The sequence below is a fragment of the Thermobia domestica genome, chromosome 3 (genome assembly GCF_964235325.1).
Source record: "Thermobia domestica chromosome 3, izTheDome1.hap1.1, whole genome shotgun sequence".
Classification (NCBI taxonomy): Eukaryota; Metazoa; Arthropoda; class Insecta; order Zygentoma; family Lepismatidae; genus Thermobia; species Thermobia domestica.
In genome coordinates this window covers 53,930,750-53,946,894 of record NC_137456.1, presented here as the reverse complement: position 1 = coordinate 53,946,894, position 16,145 = coordinate 53,930,750, and the positions used below count along the sequence as shown (strand labels likewise).

At 37.6% G+C, this 16,145-nt stretch overlaps 1 protein-coding gene across 1 annotated transcript; it reads left to right on the top strand.

The window, feature by feature from the left end:
* Window positions 1-7,775: 7,775 nt before the first annotated feature.
* On the top strand, window positions 7,776-15,227 carry LOC145680386 (uncharacterized). The gene is made up of 4 exons (XM_081750824.1): window positions 7,776-8,117; window positions 10,934-11,592; window positions 12,903-13,140; window positions 15,090-15,227. Exons 1-4 carry the CDS (start codon window positions 7,952-7,954, stop codon window positions 15,215-15,217), a joined length of 1,191 nt encoding a protein of 396 aa, XP_081606950.1. The 5' UTR covers window positions 7,776-7,951; the 3' UTR covers window positions 15,218-15,227.
* The last annotated feature ends 918 nt before the right edge of the window (window positions 15,228-16,145 follow it).

The window sequence follows — 16,145 nt, the reverse complement described above, 5'->3', positions numbered from 1 at the left end:
TTGGGATCCCTGGTTCGATCCCAGCTCGCGCCGTGTGGACTTTGTGGTGGACAAACACCGTACTCGTGGGTTTTCTCGGGGTTCTTCAATTTTCTTCATTCCACCATTTCACTCATCTCTCATCATCACCGTCTCCTTTAGCCTGACCGGCATAACCGTGGGACGTAAAACTTAGATTTCATTTCAATATAGCGGAACATTACTTAGCAAGATAATTAAAGAGTTTCCAAGACATTTTTTGTATAGAGGAATTTATAGTCACGTCTGTGGCAACATGATAACTAATCTTTTCCAATTACTTTGTGAGAAGGAATCTGAGAAAGGAAGTACTAGACCAGCCTATTTGCTAAATATTACGGTTATTTTGGATACTTCCTGACGAAGACAAATGAAAATTAAATGTTTGCGGTGCAGATTGAAGAGGACATATAATGTAATGTATATCATTAATGTAAAGCGAGTAATAATGACAGAATGAAGGAAAGGACATAATGCTGTCTACCAATAACTCTGATAGTCTGGATCCAATTTAGATCCGAGCTCATTCGTGACTAAGCGGTTAGCGTACGCGCCTTTGGCGTGGGAGACCCGGGTTTGATTCCCGGCGGGAGCTCATGTAGTTCGGATTCCACGTTAATCAGTAGGTTCACATTTCATATATCCTCGCTGCTGAACGGGACGTTAAACTCAAAATCACCGTATCAACTCGAACTTACGTAGATCTTTCCCACCAGAAGTGACTGACCATCACTCTCTACCATTAAATGAGAAAGTTCGCAAGCTGTTGCCCCCTCGACAACAATTCAGCTTTTAACTTTAACAAGAAAAATTACTCCCTGAAATGAGTTCTGTTTCTGAAAAATATTACGAAAATTAGGATATAACGATCTGAATTTCTGTACGTAACTATACTAATATAATCGTCAGGAAGTTAAATAATTCATTGATATGAAGGGAGTAATATATATATATATATATATATATATATATATATATATATATATATATATATATATATATATATATATTTTAAGAAATGAAAGATTCCAAACGTCTTCATTAATATTTAATTCCAGTATATAATTTCATCATGAATAAAATCAAATCAAATATTTCGTTCATGGGTACAAATTTTCTAAGAATTTTTACATAGACGTAATGATAAACGGGTTTCATTCGACATGGTGATATGATTTTATTCAAATTTTCTGATACTTCAGAAGTATCTGAAATGAATCGTGTTCCACATTCGAACTTCTGCGAATATGTAAAAGAAAGTTGTACAAATCAACGAAGATACACATAAACAACTTTTTATAGTACGTAGTGATTCAATTTTACTAAAATTTTCTGAATTAAACAGTGTTCTGCATTCGAACTTTTGCATATATTGACTTTCACAGGTCAACAAAGATAGACATAGTTGAAAAATAACTAATTCATCCAAATCAGAAAAGTGTGTATAGAGTGGTTGAAGGAAGTAAATTCCATAATGTGATGGATTTTCATATTGAATCTCATTACTACGGAACGTTTTACAACCCTTTAAAATTCAGTGAAATTCACAGTTATAACCTATGGCATAAGGGAAAATTTTCATGTGTGAAAATTGTTTTATGCTTTTTACACTTAAAACATACAGATTTTGGTACAAACTCACTTATATCTCACTGCAAACACAATATAGGTTATGCAAGGAACAAATTTAAACAAATTTACAATCACCCTCAGTGTAGACTAAGAAATAGTCAAGAGTTTTAGGTGAGTAATTCTGCGGTCATGTTCAGAATTACCGTATCTTCTGTATTTTGTTTTTATTAATATTTTTGCATAATCGTCTGTGACTTTTCAGGAAATGAAACTTAGGTATTAAAGTTAAAACACATTTTAAGTCGATTGTGAAACACAAAAATATTCATCGCATTTTTTTCCTTACTGTTATTTCTGTTGTATTGTTTCTGTGTGTATGGTTCTTATTTTCATCCTCGTGGAGCACATGTGGGTATAGGGCCATTCCGTCAATTTTCAGTGCCTGGAACGAAAGTTAATTGTGAAACCAGTGCTGTAGAATGCCATGTGGACATAAACAAATTTCGTTAGGCCAAGATTGATTTTATGTAGATGTTAGTAACATCCCTTTATGAGTGAACTTCGTGGTGGTAATATTTATGTTAGGAATTATATGTCCGAGCATTCGACATCTAGTCTTGTAAGCTCCTCATAATGAGGGTTTTCTCGGGGTTCTCCCGTTTCCTCCCACATTTTTGACTACTCCATTTTTCTTAATTTCTCATCACCGTCTGCTTTAGCCTAGCCGGCATAACGATGGGACGTAAAACAAAGATGATATTTCATTTTTCGTTCCAGTTTTCTATCTGAAACCAAGCTGGTCATCTGCTAGTACTAATTCTATCTTGGATTCCAATCTTCTATTGTCAAATTTTTTAAAAGCGTACGTAAGCAAGCTTATCGTTCTATAAATCTCACATTTCGCAGTGCCTACTGTTTTTGGTATCTTGATCATCTGGAAGTCTGGAGGCGCCTGCCTTTCTTCATAAATGCTGTTAATTAGTTTATGTAATCTGTCCTGAACTTCCTGTCCCGCACTTTGTACTCTTTCTCCTGATCTCATCCACACCTGCAGCTTTTCCGTGTTTTTAGGTCTTGTAATGCTTTATTGTTCTCGGATCTCAGTATGAATCTCCTCTCGCCTCTTCTACCTCCTCCATGATTTCTAATTATTCTAATTGCTTGTCGTTTCCATAGATCCTTTCCAAATATTTCTTCCATATTTTCACTTTATCTCTGTATTGTAACGGGTCTTCCTTATTTACCTTTTAGTACATTGGTCTTTGGTCTCCGTGGCTTCTCTTGTAAGCCACATCTGCTGTCTTTCTGTATTCATATTATTCTTTTCTATTTTTTCCACATTGTTGTCTTCTCCATTCCTTGGCAAGTCTGCATTTTCGAATGATTTGATTTCTTATTCTTTTACATTGCTTCTTATCATCTTTGTTGTTTATATTCTTCAATTTTCTTCTCTCATCCATTTAATCTAGAATTTCCTTGACGATCATTCTTTCCTTGTTATTTTTTCTTCGTGACTTAATAGCTACTTCCTTTGCAGTAGTAACCAGGCCGTTTTTATGAATGACTATTCTTTGTTAATTTCTTTCTTCGTTAGTTCATACAATATCTTATCTCCTGTTCCGGGTAACTTTCTTGAATTTCTTTGTTCTTCAACTTTTCTATATCAAGTCTTCCATTGTTCTTTTTTCCGAACTTCTAAATTTACACTCACTTCTCATTATGACTAAGTTGTAGCTACTGTCCGTGTTCGTTCCTGAGTAACTTCTGCAGTTCGTAATTTGGTATCTGAACCTCTTTTGTGAGTATATACAATGCATAACCTGACCGGTATTTGCCACTACTAGCTTGTTCTTCGTGCAAAATTCAGTCAGTCGTTCGCCTTCGTTAAACCTTCCTAATCTTATTTTCGTACTAATCTTCCTCCTGCTTCTCCTCCTACAATAGCATTCAAATCTATCTATCTTTTATGTCTTTCATGTCGTTTTCGTAGTTTCCATAAATTTGCCCTACTTCATCATCGTGCGTTGTCCTTGTCATTTAAACCTCGATAATAATCGTATCGAGGTAGCTACTTTTACTAATGACTCGATTACTATGGTATACTTCTTACCCGTCCACTTGTCTTCTTCATTGTAAACCCAACTCCAGTTACTCCATTTTCCGTACCGGAGTTAATTCTTTATTCATCTGACCAGAAATAATCTTCTTCTTTCCAATTCACTTTGCTGATCCTCATTATATCCGCGTTCGGTCGTTCTTTTCTTGTAACATTTTCTAACTTACCTGCTACGTTTATGTCCTCCAATTTGTATTGCCTGTTCATAACTGAGTGAGCCCATATGAAAATGTGACAAATTCCAGGCAATGTTCTGTGCATGTACAGGTACATGTGACTTTAACAGGTACTATACAGGCGCCTGTAGCTGTAAAAAGCATGTTAGTTTCCCACTGACAGGTGAATCTACCTGTGGCTATAAACATGTGATACATGTGTAGATGGTGTTCAATGTTAGAAGTTCTCAAACATGCAATGAAAAGTATCTGTACATATAAAGGAGACATGTAATGTACATACACCAAGGTACATGCATAGTACAGGTCCATGTAATATACCTGGGACATACAAGAGCAATAGGTATGTTCAAAAAACATGATTCAAATTGATGGCATGTGCCTGTAATCTATCAGTCACATGCATGGGAAATGCTAGTTTTTCCTCTTAAGCCCATGTACTTAACATGTACATGTAAAACACATGCAAAGTACCTGCAGAACGATAGAAAAAATGCAATGTAAATTACATGTTTACATGCGTAAGTTAGGAGTGAAAAACATGGAATGTACAATACGTGTACATATAAATGAAAACAGGTAAGGGACATGCATCCACGGAAAATGAATGTCACAGGTGCATGTATTGTACCTGGCAGACGTAGATAAAGCGTACATGTACAGGGAATATAAGACAGGTAAATCACTATGTATCGGAAACTACATGCCACATGCATGGGAAATGCATTATTTCACCAGTATGCCCAGGTACTTACCATGTACATGTAAAACACATGCAAAATACCTGCAGAACGATAGAAAAAATGCAATGTAAATTACATGTTTACATGCGTAAGTTAGGAGTGAAAAACATGGAATGTACAATTCCTGTACATATAAATGAAAACAGGTAAGGAACATGCATCCACGGAAAATGAATGTCACAGGTGCATGTATTGTACCTGGCAGACGTAGATAAAGCGTACATGTACAGGGAATATAAGACAGGTAAATCACTATGTATCGGAAACTACATGCCACATGCATGGGAAATGCATTATTTCACCAGTATGCCCAGGTACTTACCATGTACATGTAAAACACATGCAAAGTACCTGCAGAACGATAGAAAAAATGCAATGTAAATTACATGTTTACATGCGTAAGTTAGGAGTGAAAAACATGGAATGTACAATTCCTGTACATATAAATGAAAACAGGTAAGGAACATGCATCCACGGAAAATGAATGTCACAGGTGCATGTATTGTACCTGGCAGACGTAGATAAAGCGTACATGTACAGGGAATATAAGACAGGTAAATCACTATGTATCGGAAACTACATGCCACATGCATGGGAAATGCATTATTTCCCCAGTATGCCCAGGTACTTACCATGTACATGTAAAACACCTGGAAAGTACATGCAGATGGATAAAAGGATACGATAATGTGTACACTAACATGCAAAAGTCAGAAATTAAAAAACATGCAATATACAGCACCTGTAGGCCCTACAAATAAACGTAAACATGTAAGAAGCATGCACTTGACATAAATTATTTTGTGATCTTCGACACCCAAGTTACAGATCCGGATAGGGGAGGGCAGTGGTCAGGCCCTGTGTTGTAAAGTAGCCTACCATTCCTGTATTCACCTGGTGTAACTGGGGAAATGCAGCCAGGGTGGCCGCACTCTATAGAATCGATACTAGAACCTTCTGAATGCTAACATTCTACCAATGAGAAATACCTCTTTAGTTACATACATGCAGGTTTAAGATTTATGATAGTAACAAATGAGTTTCGTTTCCAAGTGTGAAACTCATGTAGACTTCCAAAATATGAAAATTCAATATTCACATCGGAAATCGTAGACATACGCTTTTTGATTTCAATAGATGGATAAGGACAGAGATGAGACAAAGGTCATGTCCAGCTATCTGTTACCATTTTTGCTCTATAGAGATTTATATTTATGTCTTGGTGTGCTTATTTCTACATGTCTCGGTGACCCGCCTGGTGGTTCTCGGCCCCTTGTCGATGGGGCTGAATTTGGAATTATACGCGATTGGGAATTTCACCATTGATCTCAGCAACCCCGAAAACGATGTATTTGACGCTAATATCGATAATTTTCGATTATTTTTACATGTCTCGGTAAAAAAACCCTCTCTTTGTGCCTTTCAGTCCTCCAGCCGACGGGGATGAATGTGGAAGTAAACGCGATCAGGAGTTTCACCACTGACCTCAGCGATCTCGAAAACTATGTATTTGACACTAATATCGGTAATTTTCGCTTATTTTATATGTCTCGGTGATCCGCCTGATGACTCGGCCCCCAGTCGATGTGGCTTAATTTGGAATTATACGCGATCGAAAGCTTCAGCATTGATCTCAGCGACTCCGTAACTATAGATTTGACACTAATATTGTTAATTTTCGATTATTTCTACATGTGTCGGTGACCCTCTGGTGACTCGGTGCCCAGCCGATGAAGTTGAATTTGTAAGTAAAAGCGATCAGGAGATTCACCATTGATCTCAGCGACCCCGAAAACTATGTATTTGATACTAATACCGGTTATTTTAGCTTATTCCTACATGTCTCGGTGACCCGCCTGGTGGTTCTCGGCCCCTAGTCGATGGAGCTGAATTTTTGGAATTATACGCGATCGGGAGTTTCATCATTAATCTCAGTGTCTCCGGAAACTTTGTATTTGACATTAATATTGTTAATTTTCGATTATTTCTATATGTGTCGGAGACCCCCACCTTTTTTGACTCTCGGTGCCAGCCGATGAGATTGAATTTGGAAGTAAAAGGGATCAGGAGCTTCACCATTGATCTCAGTGGCCCAGAAAACCATGGATTTGACACTAATATCGATCACTGTGGGTTACATCCACATGTGTCGGTGACCCCCCTGGTGATTCGGCGTCCAGCCGACGTGGCTGAATTTGGAAGTAAGCGCGATCAGGAGTTTCACCATTGATCTCAGCGATCTCGAAAACTAAGTATTTGACACTAACATCGGTAATTTTCGCTTATTTCTACGTGTCTCGGTGACCCGCTTGGTGACTCGGCAGTAGCGTACGCAGGAATTTATTTCGGGAGGAGTCCAAACTCAATATGAGAGTATTTTATATTAAAATTTCTAAAGTTGCCCCTAAAATTAGGCTAAATTTACATAAAAGTCGAAATTTCGGGGAGGGTCCGGACCCCCAGGACCACCCCCTGCGTATGTCCCTGACTCGGCCCCTAGGCGATGGGGCTGTATTTGGAATTATATACGGGATCCATAGCTTCAGCGTTAATCTCAGCGAGCCTGTAAATTATAGACTTGACACTAATATTGGTTATTTTCGATTATTTGTACATGTCTCGGTGACCTGCTGTTGACTCTTGGCCCCCAAGGGGGGTGGGCAAGTGAACGCAATCGGGAGTTTCACTATGATCTCAGCGATTCCGAAAACTATGAAGTTAACATTAATATAAGTCATTTTCGACTATATTTTCATGTCGTAGTAAATCCTCCCTTGCGACCCCTAGTTCGAAGTTTGGAAAAAATGCTTCGTCTTGGTCTTGGCCGTGGACCAGCATACCCGTGACCAAAATTTGATAACTCTCGGTCCATTCGTCTGGCACCCAAAGAAGCATACGCACAAACACACTAACATTTTATTTATATTATATTACTGCACAATTAATTAAGAGATTCTGAAACTCATGGGGCGATTGCCCCCTTGACTTTCTCAAATGACACCCCTGAGTCTGAATAATAAGTTTCCTTTCCTTAAGAATTGCGATATGTGAACAATACACAATTATCGTCATACACATATAAGTTATTCTTATATGTATATTGTAAAGTTGGGAGACAATATCGAAAACAACATAATTATAACGTGATCAGAACCTATATGTTTACGCACAGGAAAGACGCTTGGCGCCACAGCGTTCGTTTGTTCGTTGTCAATCGTCTGCTGGTTGTTGACGTTAGGGTTTGTGATCAGTGGTTTTTCTATGGTTGTGTGCTCGATGGTAGCGGATGAATTGTAAGTTTCCACAAGATTACAGTGGCTTTCAAGATGTCAACGGCAAATAATGCGTATGTTGTAGTTGAATGGGATAATAATACTTATTCCATTCTACACCGCAAGAAATGTAAATGTACAGGTAAACTTACACTTGGAAAAGTGTACCCTGTACAATGGAAAGGAAGCACGTGCTACGATGGTAGAATTCTTTATGTAGGTGAGTAATGTATTTGGCTCTAACAATACTTTAACAGCTATAGATGTAATTAATTTAAGATAATGACATATATTTAATGTGTGATTCATTACCGTGTGTTTTGCAGTGAACTGTCGAAACAGAAAATTACCGCGAATTTGTAGTAACTACCGAACGATGGAAATACAAATCGCATGAATCTACGGATGTTAATGACTCAGCGAAGTACATTGGAGAAAATGTCTTCTGGCTAAGTAACAGAGTATTGTGCTCACTTTTAATTCACTGTCACTCTGTTATATTTTAGAAGTATTTACTATTTATAATCCTAAGTTTTTTTTTTTTTAATTTATTTATTGTGTGGCTAGATCAACAACAGTTGGCGCCAAAATAAACTATTTAGTACACTTTAACTGTTGGCAGTCGACCTGAATCTAGATATCTGAGTTTAAATAACACTTTTGTAGGTATCAGAGTAGAATAGTAGATTTTTAGTGATTAACGTAAAACAGTGTGAACCATGTTGGTTCTTGGGGTTTAAGTGCTGTACCGCCTCCAATATTTTGGAAATCTACTGGGTGAATTGGATAATTTATTTTGGGGCCTATGTTTAGCAGAAGGGGTCCAGCACTTTTCTCTAAAAAATGTTACAATTTTGGTAATTTCTGTTCACATTAGGCTAGTTTAGGGTAGGTTATGTTAATTTAGGTAAGCTTAGGTTAGTTTATGTTATATTAGTGTATGGGTCCAGCATACTTTTCCAAAGAATGATAGAATTTCGCTTATTTCTACTAATAGTAGGTTGGTTTAGGTTAGGTTAGATTTGGTTACGTTCTGTTACGTCTAAGTACTTGCATCATTCGTTTCTTCTGTAAATTTTCTGTTTTTTACGTGCTTTTGGACCTCTTGTACTAAACATACTCCTATTTTGGTTTGTGAAGGAGCTTGAATGAAAAGCAGATTAGGGGAATAGCTGAAGTTAAGAAAGGGGTTTGGTAGGCTGGTTTTGGTGTTCTAAGCGTCATTGTATGTGGAGGCGGAAGAGACTATTTCACATAGAGGTACACTTGTTATGATTTAGTGGCGAGAAATGAAGTGTGGAAATGGCGCATATATATCAATATTATGACATATCGTGTGAGTTTTATAGAATTACGTACACGAAAATAACGAACGTCAGCTGTTGAAATTGTGTGAAAGACACGGTGTACTATTTACAAGTGGAGTGTTACTAGTATGAAACAACGACAAGTGCTATTCAAACTCTTATCATTGCCAACACCCACCTGTTTTCACTACCCTCGCTCATGCGCCTGTTCCTTTACCCGCCCTAACTAACGCGCTCTGCTTTTAGTGAGCACCTAGCACAGGTTGGTTAATGTCTTGTACTGTAGTTTTCATATCATATACATTCGGACGTCTTATTTATACGCAAATAGTAATGTTCTATTGCAAATTGTAAAAATTTACATGCCTTTGTTTTGAAGGTAATTGACTTGTAACTGAACCTAACCTGCCTAATGTAACATAACCTAACGTAAAGTAATGTACTCTAACCAAATGTAGTTCATGTTGGTACTTCTTTTTCGATTTTCATGTGGTCTGGCGATACAGCCAGCACAAATGCCATTTCTTGGGATGTAGGAAATGAACTGCAACATCATACGTTGTAGTTTGCGTGTAGGTTTTGTAAGTCTCGAATGAGATTATGAAGAATAGCTACACCATGCAAACATTACTACTGTGCCTAGATTCGTGAATATTTACATACGTCGGCAAAATAAAAATCATTTGTCTTAACTTTTCTTGCTTCAAATGATTCCATAAGGCATTCTTAAACTCTTACTGTACAGGCCCAAGTAACAATGTACTACTACCGAGTAATAATGTGTGTGTGTGTAAACCAATTTATAAAAGTTTTGTCTTCGGTTTACAGACATTCATAAAACATTTACTTCTTTCATCAGTAAACTTTAGGAATTGCACTACTGGGGAATAAACGAGGTTTATGCTTATTCTAAAAGCGCACCCACTGACTTTAAGTTTTGGAGTTTCCCGTTCTAATAGTTGAGTTGATTTTGAGTTCAACGTCCCTTTCAGCAACGAGGCCATATGAAACGTAGACATACTGATTAACAGGAAATCCGAACCACATGAGCTTCCACTGGGAATCAAACCCAAGTTTCTCACGTCAAAGGCGCGTGCGCTAACAGCTTAGCCACGATCTATTCTAATAGTCTTGCGACAGCGACATCGCAAATGGACTAACTAATGCGAGAACTGGTGTTTGTCCTGCAGGAGGCATGGAGAATGCAGGGCACTCCGATAGTCGGAATTAATATCGAACACAGTCCTCTTTCATATGCAGTCACTCGTTTAACCGCAAAGTTATCATTTTTATGTCCACATATTTTTAAAAAATCTGCGCCCCTATATATTAACTATCAGTATACACTGTTCTCTACGAAATTATTTATTATATATTTGTACTCCTACTGCGAACGAGTGATTTAGAAGCATCGGCTAGATTGAGGTATGCAGTTTCTGTAGTTTGCTAGCTGTATAAGGGACACTTTATCTCAAACTTTACCACCCGGGTCAATTAGATAGCCTTCTCACATCTCCCGCAATGGCACTACTTTCAATCGGTCAGTATCTGCCACGATTATTTAACTACTGAACCTACTACTTTTCCTTGGAAGCTGGTGCATGTAATCTGTAGTAGATCCCTTTAACGGGTGGCCCTTTTCTTGTATTGCTTATATTTTATGAAGTGATTATGATGTACCACCGAAAACTTCAGATGCAGATGACATCATGATGGATTTTTTTTTCAGGTACTAAAACCGAATGTGAGGTGGAACAAAGGAAGTTTGTCGGGAAGACGGAACGGGTAATAAGATATGATTCTGGCAGCAGTAATAATTCTGATGACCTAAGTTCAACAGATCCGATTCCAACAGATGAAGAGGATGAAAATCGTAGAAATCCAGGCAGTTTGAAAGAAATATTTGAAAGGAACTTTGAAACTATTGTGAAGGACCCCACACTATGTACGGATAATTTTCCATCTGAGTCGGCTACAGAAACTACACCCGGCAGTAACGTCTGGCAAGAGCAAATAAACAGAACTTCTTGCAACGGAAGTTTACAGTCAGCATCCGCCAGTAACGTTTGTCAAGAACAGATAGACAAGCATCCAAGCAACGCATACTTATCAGCTCAGAACAGTCCATCAGGCTCGAAACCAAAAGTACGAAAGATCGACAAATGTCAAAACTGCAGCGTACTGAAAGAAGAAGTTAATGATTTGCGCACCAAATTAGACGAAGAAAAATGCTTAGTAGATGCTCTAAAGAAGGAATGCGCTTCCAGAGATAAACAGCGGAAGCTCAAAGTACCGAGAAGTGTCAAGACATTCTTGTTCACATTGCTAGATGCCGAAGATCTTGAAGAATCCAACCATGAGGTGTCACCATCCAGTCAAAGTAGTAACGTAAGTTTCTTTTCTAGATTTTAAGACTAAGGTTTTAGATCAATTTATCGCCGTTTTGTAGGGAAGGGGTGCGGGCGTACAATTGTTCAAATTCTTAGGGTCATACAAATATGTAAGTGGCGGTCCAAATTTCTCTTTCTGCTTGCTTATTTCAAACTATGAGTAATTTAAGGTAACGGCATAGTCTCTATAAGACAGACAAAGTCTGCATTAAGTATTTTGTCTCTTTTCTTTGTGTGGGGTCGCAGTGGCTCAATGGTAGAGCGTTTACTTTTGATTATTTGATTTGATTATCGCTTACGTCTTTTTTTTCAGGAGGGAGGCTATATGAGACGTGGACATATAGTTTAAAGTGGAATCCGAACCTCTCTTTCAATGCTCTACCACCGGGAATCGAACCGGGATCTTTTACGCCAAAGGCGCGCATTCTAGCCACTAGACCAGTGGAGAGGGTTACAGCGTTCACCTCTGTTCATTCCATCATTTCATTGGTTCTCATCATCACTGTCTCCTTTAGCTTACTCCACATAACCGCAGAACGGAAGACTCGAAAGTCATTTCATTTTCTCTTTCTTTGTGTGTATATATTTGCATTTCATCTGTGCTTATAGGAAGATTGCACCTCGAAAATTCTTGCGTATAATGTATCCATTCTCGTCCCTTTCAAATGTGATTGGGTCACTATTTTCGGAAAGCCATCATTTGCGGTTTGCTTGTTTTAATTAGATTTGACGGCACTGTTCTTACATATGTTTCTTTTTGTTTCCTTTTTGCTAGCTGGAGGCGTATAAAATTATATGTATTCCCTAGACAATGCAATTTTAAAAACACGCTCAATTTCGCTGTTGTAGTAGTGTTTGATACATACTGTTCATATGTTGGGCAGTTATTGTGCTTATATACGGTAGAGTTACAATTATCCGGATTAATTGGACTACACTCGATCCTGATAACTTACGAAAATAGTATTTTTATACAAAAATCTAAATTTGCTTAAATGACAAATTAAAGACTTATAAAAACAAAGTAGTTTAAATTTTGCATGTACAGTGTGTTAAAATCAGTCAATCAGCTCACACTACTAGTTTCGATCCAGCTAAGTCTCGCATCGTTTCGGCTTTCGTTATCTCTACCCTTGTTTTGTGTTGGGGGGGTTCAAGAACCAAAATCAAGCGCAAAAGATTGTTCGTGGTAAGATCGTTTGTTTCCAAAGCAATTCGGGTAATTTTATTTCTACTGTACATCATATATGTAAAAGTAAATGGTAGAATGTGTTAAGATTAATTATTGTGTTAAACTTTTACTTACAGGAATACTCGAGATCCGTACATGGAGATGATGTGGTTCTCAGTCCTGATTACCCTGACATTACAATAAAGCATTCCCGATTAATTCGCTGCGTAGCCAGTGCAGGCCATTCTGCTACAAAGCTCACGAGAAATCTTATGTCGTGCTTTTTTGATGATGATGAGCTTAGTACAAGTTCAATAACTGGTCGTGGCAAAATAAAGAAAACACTGTCTCCAGATATTATTAGTGCTATCAAAGGTATGTTAGGTTTCATATGCCTTTTACTTATAATTTTTGTTTCGCATTTCTTGCATAGTACATCATGGAGGAAGTGGGCTATATTTTTAAATACAAATTGATACTTCTATAAATCAATAACAAAACAATTCTTTATTTATTTGTATCATGTTTAAGCACAATAATTTAGCTTATGCTGTATTCATTTTTTAATTCTTCCTTACTGGAAGTGTGAAAATTTGCTGATTTTGAAACTGCTCCGATAAAGTGGATCCCTGGGGTCTTCTGTTAATGGGCTAGAATCCTGTAGCACAAAAGGTGCTGAACGAGAAATTAAAGACGCCGGTCTGTAACCTTAATTGTCCTATCAAAGTTTTGTCAAATTACAGTGAGTGATAGGATGACCTGTAGGTCTGAGGTACATTATGATTTCTCCATTGTAGAAACGTTTCAGAACTCCAATGACCGACTTGTCCAATGGCTATAACAATACTGCAATGACTTGAGAAACTCGTACATGTGTGCATTTGTGTATCCAACAGTTATATCTGCATTAAGTTTACACATTTTAAGTTATGCCAGTCATTAATTCAGTAAAAGAACCTTTAAAGGAGCACTGCTGGAAAGGTTGAGCAAATTGGACTCTGCTTCACTTTAGCTACCATGCCGGGGTCCACTTTATCCGCCACCAGTAATTAAATATTTTTACATGATGGTTTTGATGTTCTTGTAAGGTCTAGTCAAGACAATGTCACCTATTTGTTCTTAATATAACATGAATCTAAATGAAACTAAATACATAAGGAAAGACTTTTTAACCGTTCGAAAGTTTTGAAGTCTGCTACAGACATAAATTTGCGTATTATTCTTTGCATTCAATGACATCTTCAGTGAAAGCTTTGACATAAGAGTAAGCAATTTGCGTTCTCTGATAATGTTGCCAACTCACTTCAAGAAAATCGACAAAATAAAAAAAGGAGGGTCTGCTTTAGATGACGGGTTCGCCAATACCCGAATTCCCTCTAATTTGACCTCGAATATAATTTTTTTTTGTTTTGAACAATGTCAGTACTGCAATTCAATCTGTGTTGGTGCGAGAGGATTTATGACACTTCTTTTTCACGTGTAAAACTCTATTTACTGTTTCTTTATTGGTGTTAGTAATTGCTCGAATTTTCATGTAGCGGTTTCGAACAATTGTACCGATTTTCTACACACATTCTCTGTCACAGTGGGTTTTTGGATTGTCCCTCCTTCCTTTAACATTCTTGAACCACTCGAATACGCGTGATAGATAGATACTGATCTCCATTAACGTATGTGAACAAATTGTAAGTTTCTGTGGCGAATTTTCCAAGTTTTGTACTTGTTTAACTTTTACACTTAGCATGATTCCGACTGATCCACCTGAACCCTTCTCTTGGTCACCGACATGACCTGAAATGAGAAGAAATCAGTCCAGGATTGAATGGTACGTTATGGCCAATTAATTTGCCACTTCTTTACCCAATCCTATCGCTACTTGACTCATAGCTGTAAAGAACCCTCGCTTGGTCTAGTGGCTAGCACGCTTGACTTCTGTTCGCGTGGTCCCGGGTTCGATTCCCGGTGGAAGTACAGTTGAACGATCGAAGTAGTTTCGATTCCACTATAATCAGCAGGTCATTCTCCTTTAGTCTAGCAGACATAACCGTGGGACGTTAAACTAAGTCAAACCAATCTTATAGCCGTAAAAACTATAAATACACTTCTAAAATACTCTTTAAACAGAATGTAACTATTTCTTTCTTAACAATAACTATATCTGTAGTTGTTAGTTTCTCTACTGTCCACCCAGTCACCTCCTACAATCAGTGTTCATTGTTCAATATATGACTTTTTTTTAACTTGGAGTTTGTTTCTTTCGTTATATTTTCAGCTTAGTATATGTGTAAAAGATCCTTGTTGATAAGACCTTTCTTTGATCACAGATTATGTTCTCCTCAAATTTCCTAATACCAAGACGTCTGCAGTTCACGCAGCTATGACGGACAAATGTGTACAGGCGGCTCGGAAGAATAGGCACGGAGACAAGCAGAAGGATCAAGATGATCAGTAGAGTTTGTGTTAATTTTGCTTCATACCAACAGTATAATAGTAATTTGTAGATACAGTGTATATATATTCTTTTGAGTTATTTGTAGTTACTTTTTGTATGTTCATTATACGTGTTTAAAATATAGTTACGTTAACTTATAAACTACAATGAAACGAAACTACAAACAATATGTTGCATGCAACAGTCCCACTCCCTCGGTGCTTCAGGTACCAAGAAAAACACGATATAGGTGGAATAAGCGTTTACATGTTAAGAGAGTAAACACTGAAATTCCTGGCACTCAACGAGAAGGTACATTATGTAATAGCCTTAGTACATCGTCTTGTTCTTCACGAGAAAAGGACGAAAACAACCATTATTCTTCGATACAATCCGATAAACCACAAATTGACCCTTTTCCCAATTACGCGGGCTTAAAAATCGGGGAAAATAAGTTGACAGGCAGTGTAAGCGTTGGTTCATCGGGCTGTATCGATGAACAATGTTCGTTTCCGGCGTTTCCTCTTGAGGAACAAAACGAAATACTTCACGGCACATATTCACAGCATCCTTTTAAATCAACGTTCGACTTTTCGCCTGATAGTTCAGAGTGCAATTCTGAGTTAAAAGATATTTCTGTTCCTGAATTGCAATTAAATGTAGTTCATAACGTTTCGGGACCAAACAGTTCTACATTGCAGGAGAACGTTGAAAGTAAATCTGTTATAAAAATAATGCAGTTTGTTCATAAGCACAAGCTCACGAAAACTGCAACATCAGATCTTCTTAGGTTAATGCATTCTGTAAATATTAAAGAAGTACCACGCACGAAATATTTATTATTGCAAGAATTCATGGCTTTACGTAACATAGAAGTCCAGCGGCATTTCTTCTGTTGTCAGTGTGCATATATTCACGATTCAGCCTGTGCTTCCCTTTCATGCAATAA

Bases quoted from the DNA above. Each gene is read 5' to 3' on its own strand.
- LOC145680386 (XM_081750824.1), top strand. From the start codon at position 7,952: ATGTCAACGGCAAATAATGCGTATGTTGTAGTTGAATGGGATAATAAT. The intron at 8,118-10,933 runs GTGAGTAATGTA...TTTTTTTTTCAG, and splicing joins TGGTAGAATTCTTTATGTAG to GTACTAAAACCGAATGTGAG. The intron at 13,141-15,089 runs GTATGTTAGGTT...CTTTGATCACAG, and splicing joins TATTATTAGTGCTATCAAAG to ATTATGTTCTCCTCAAATTT.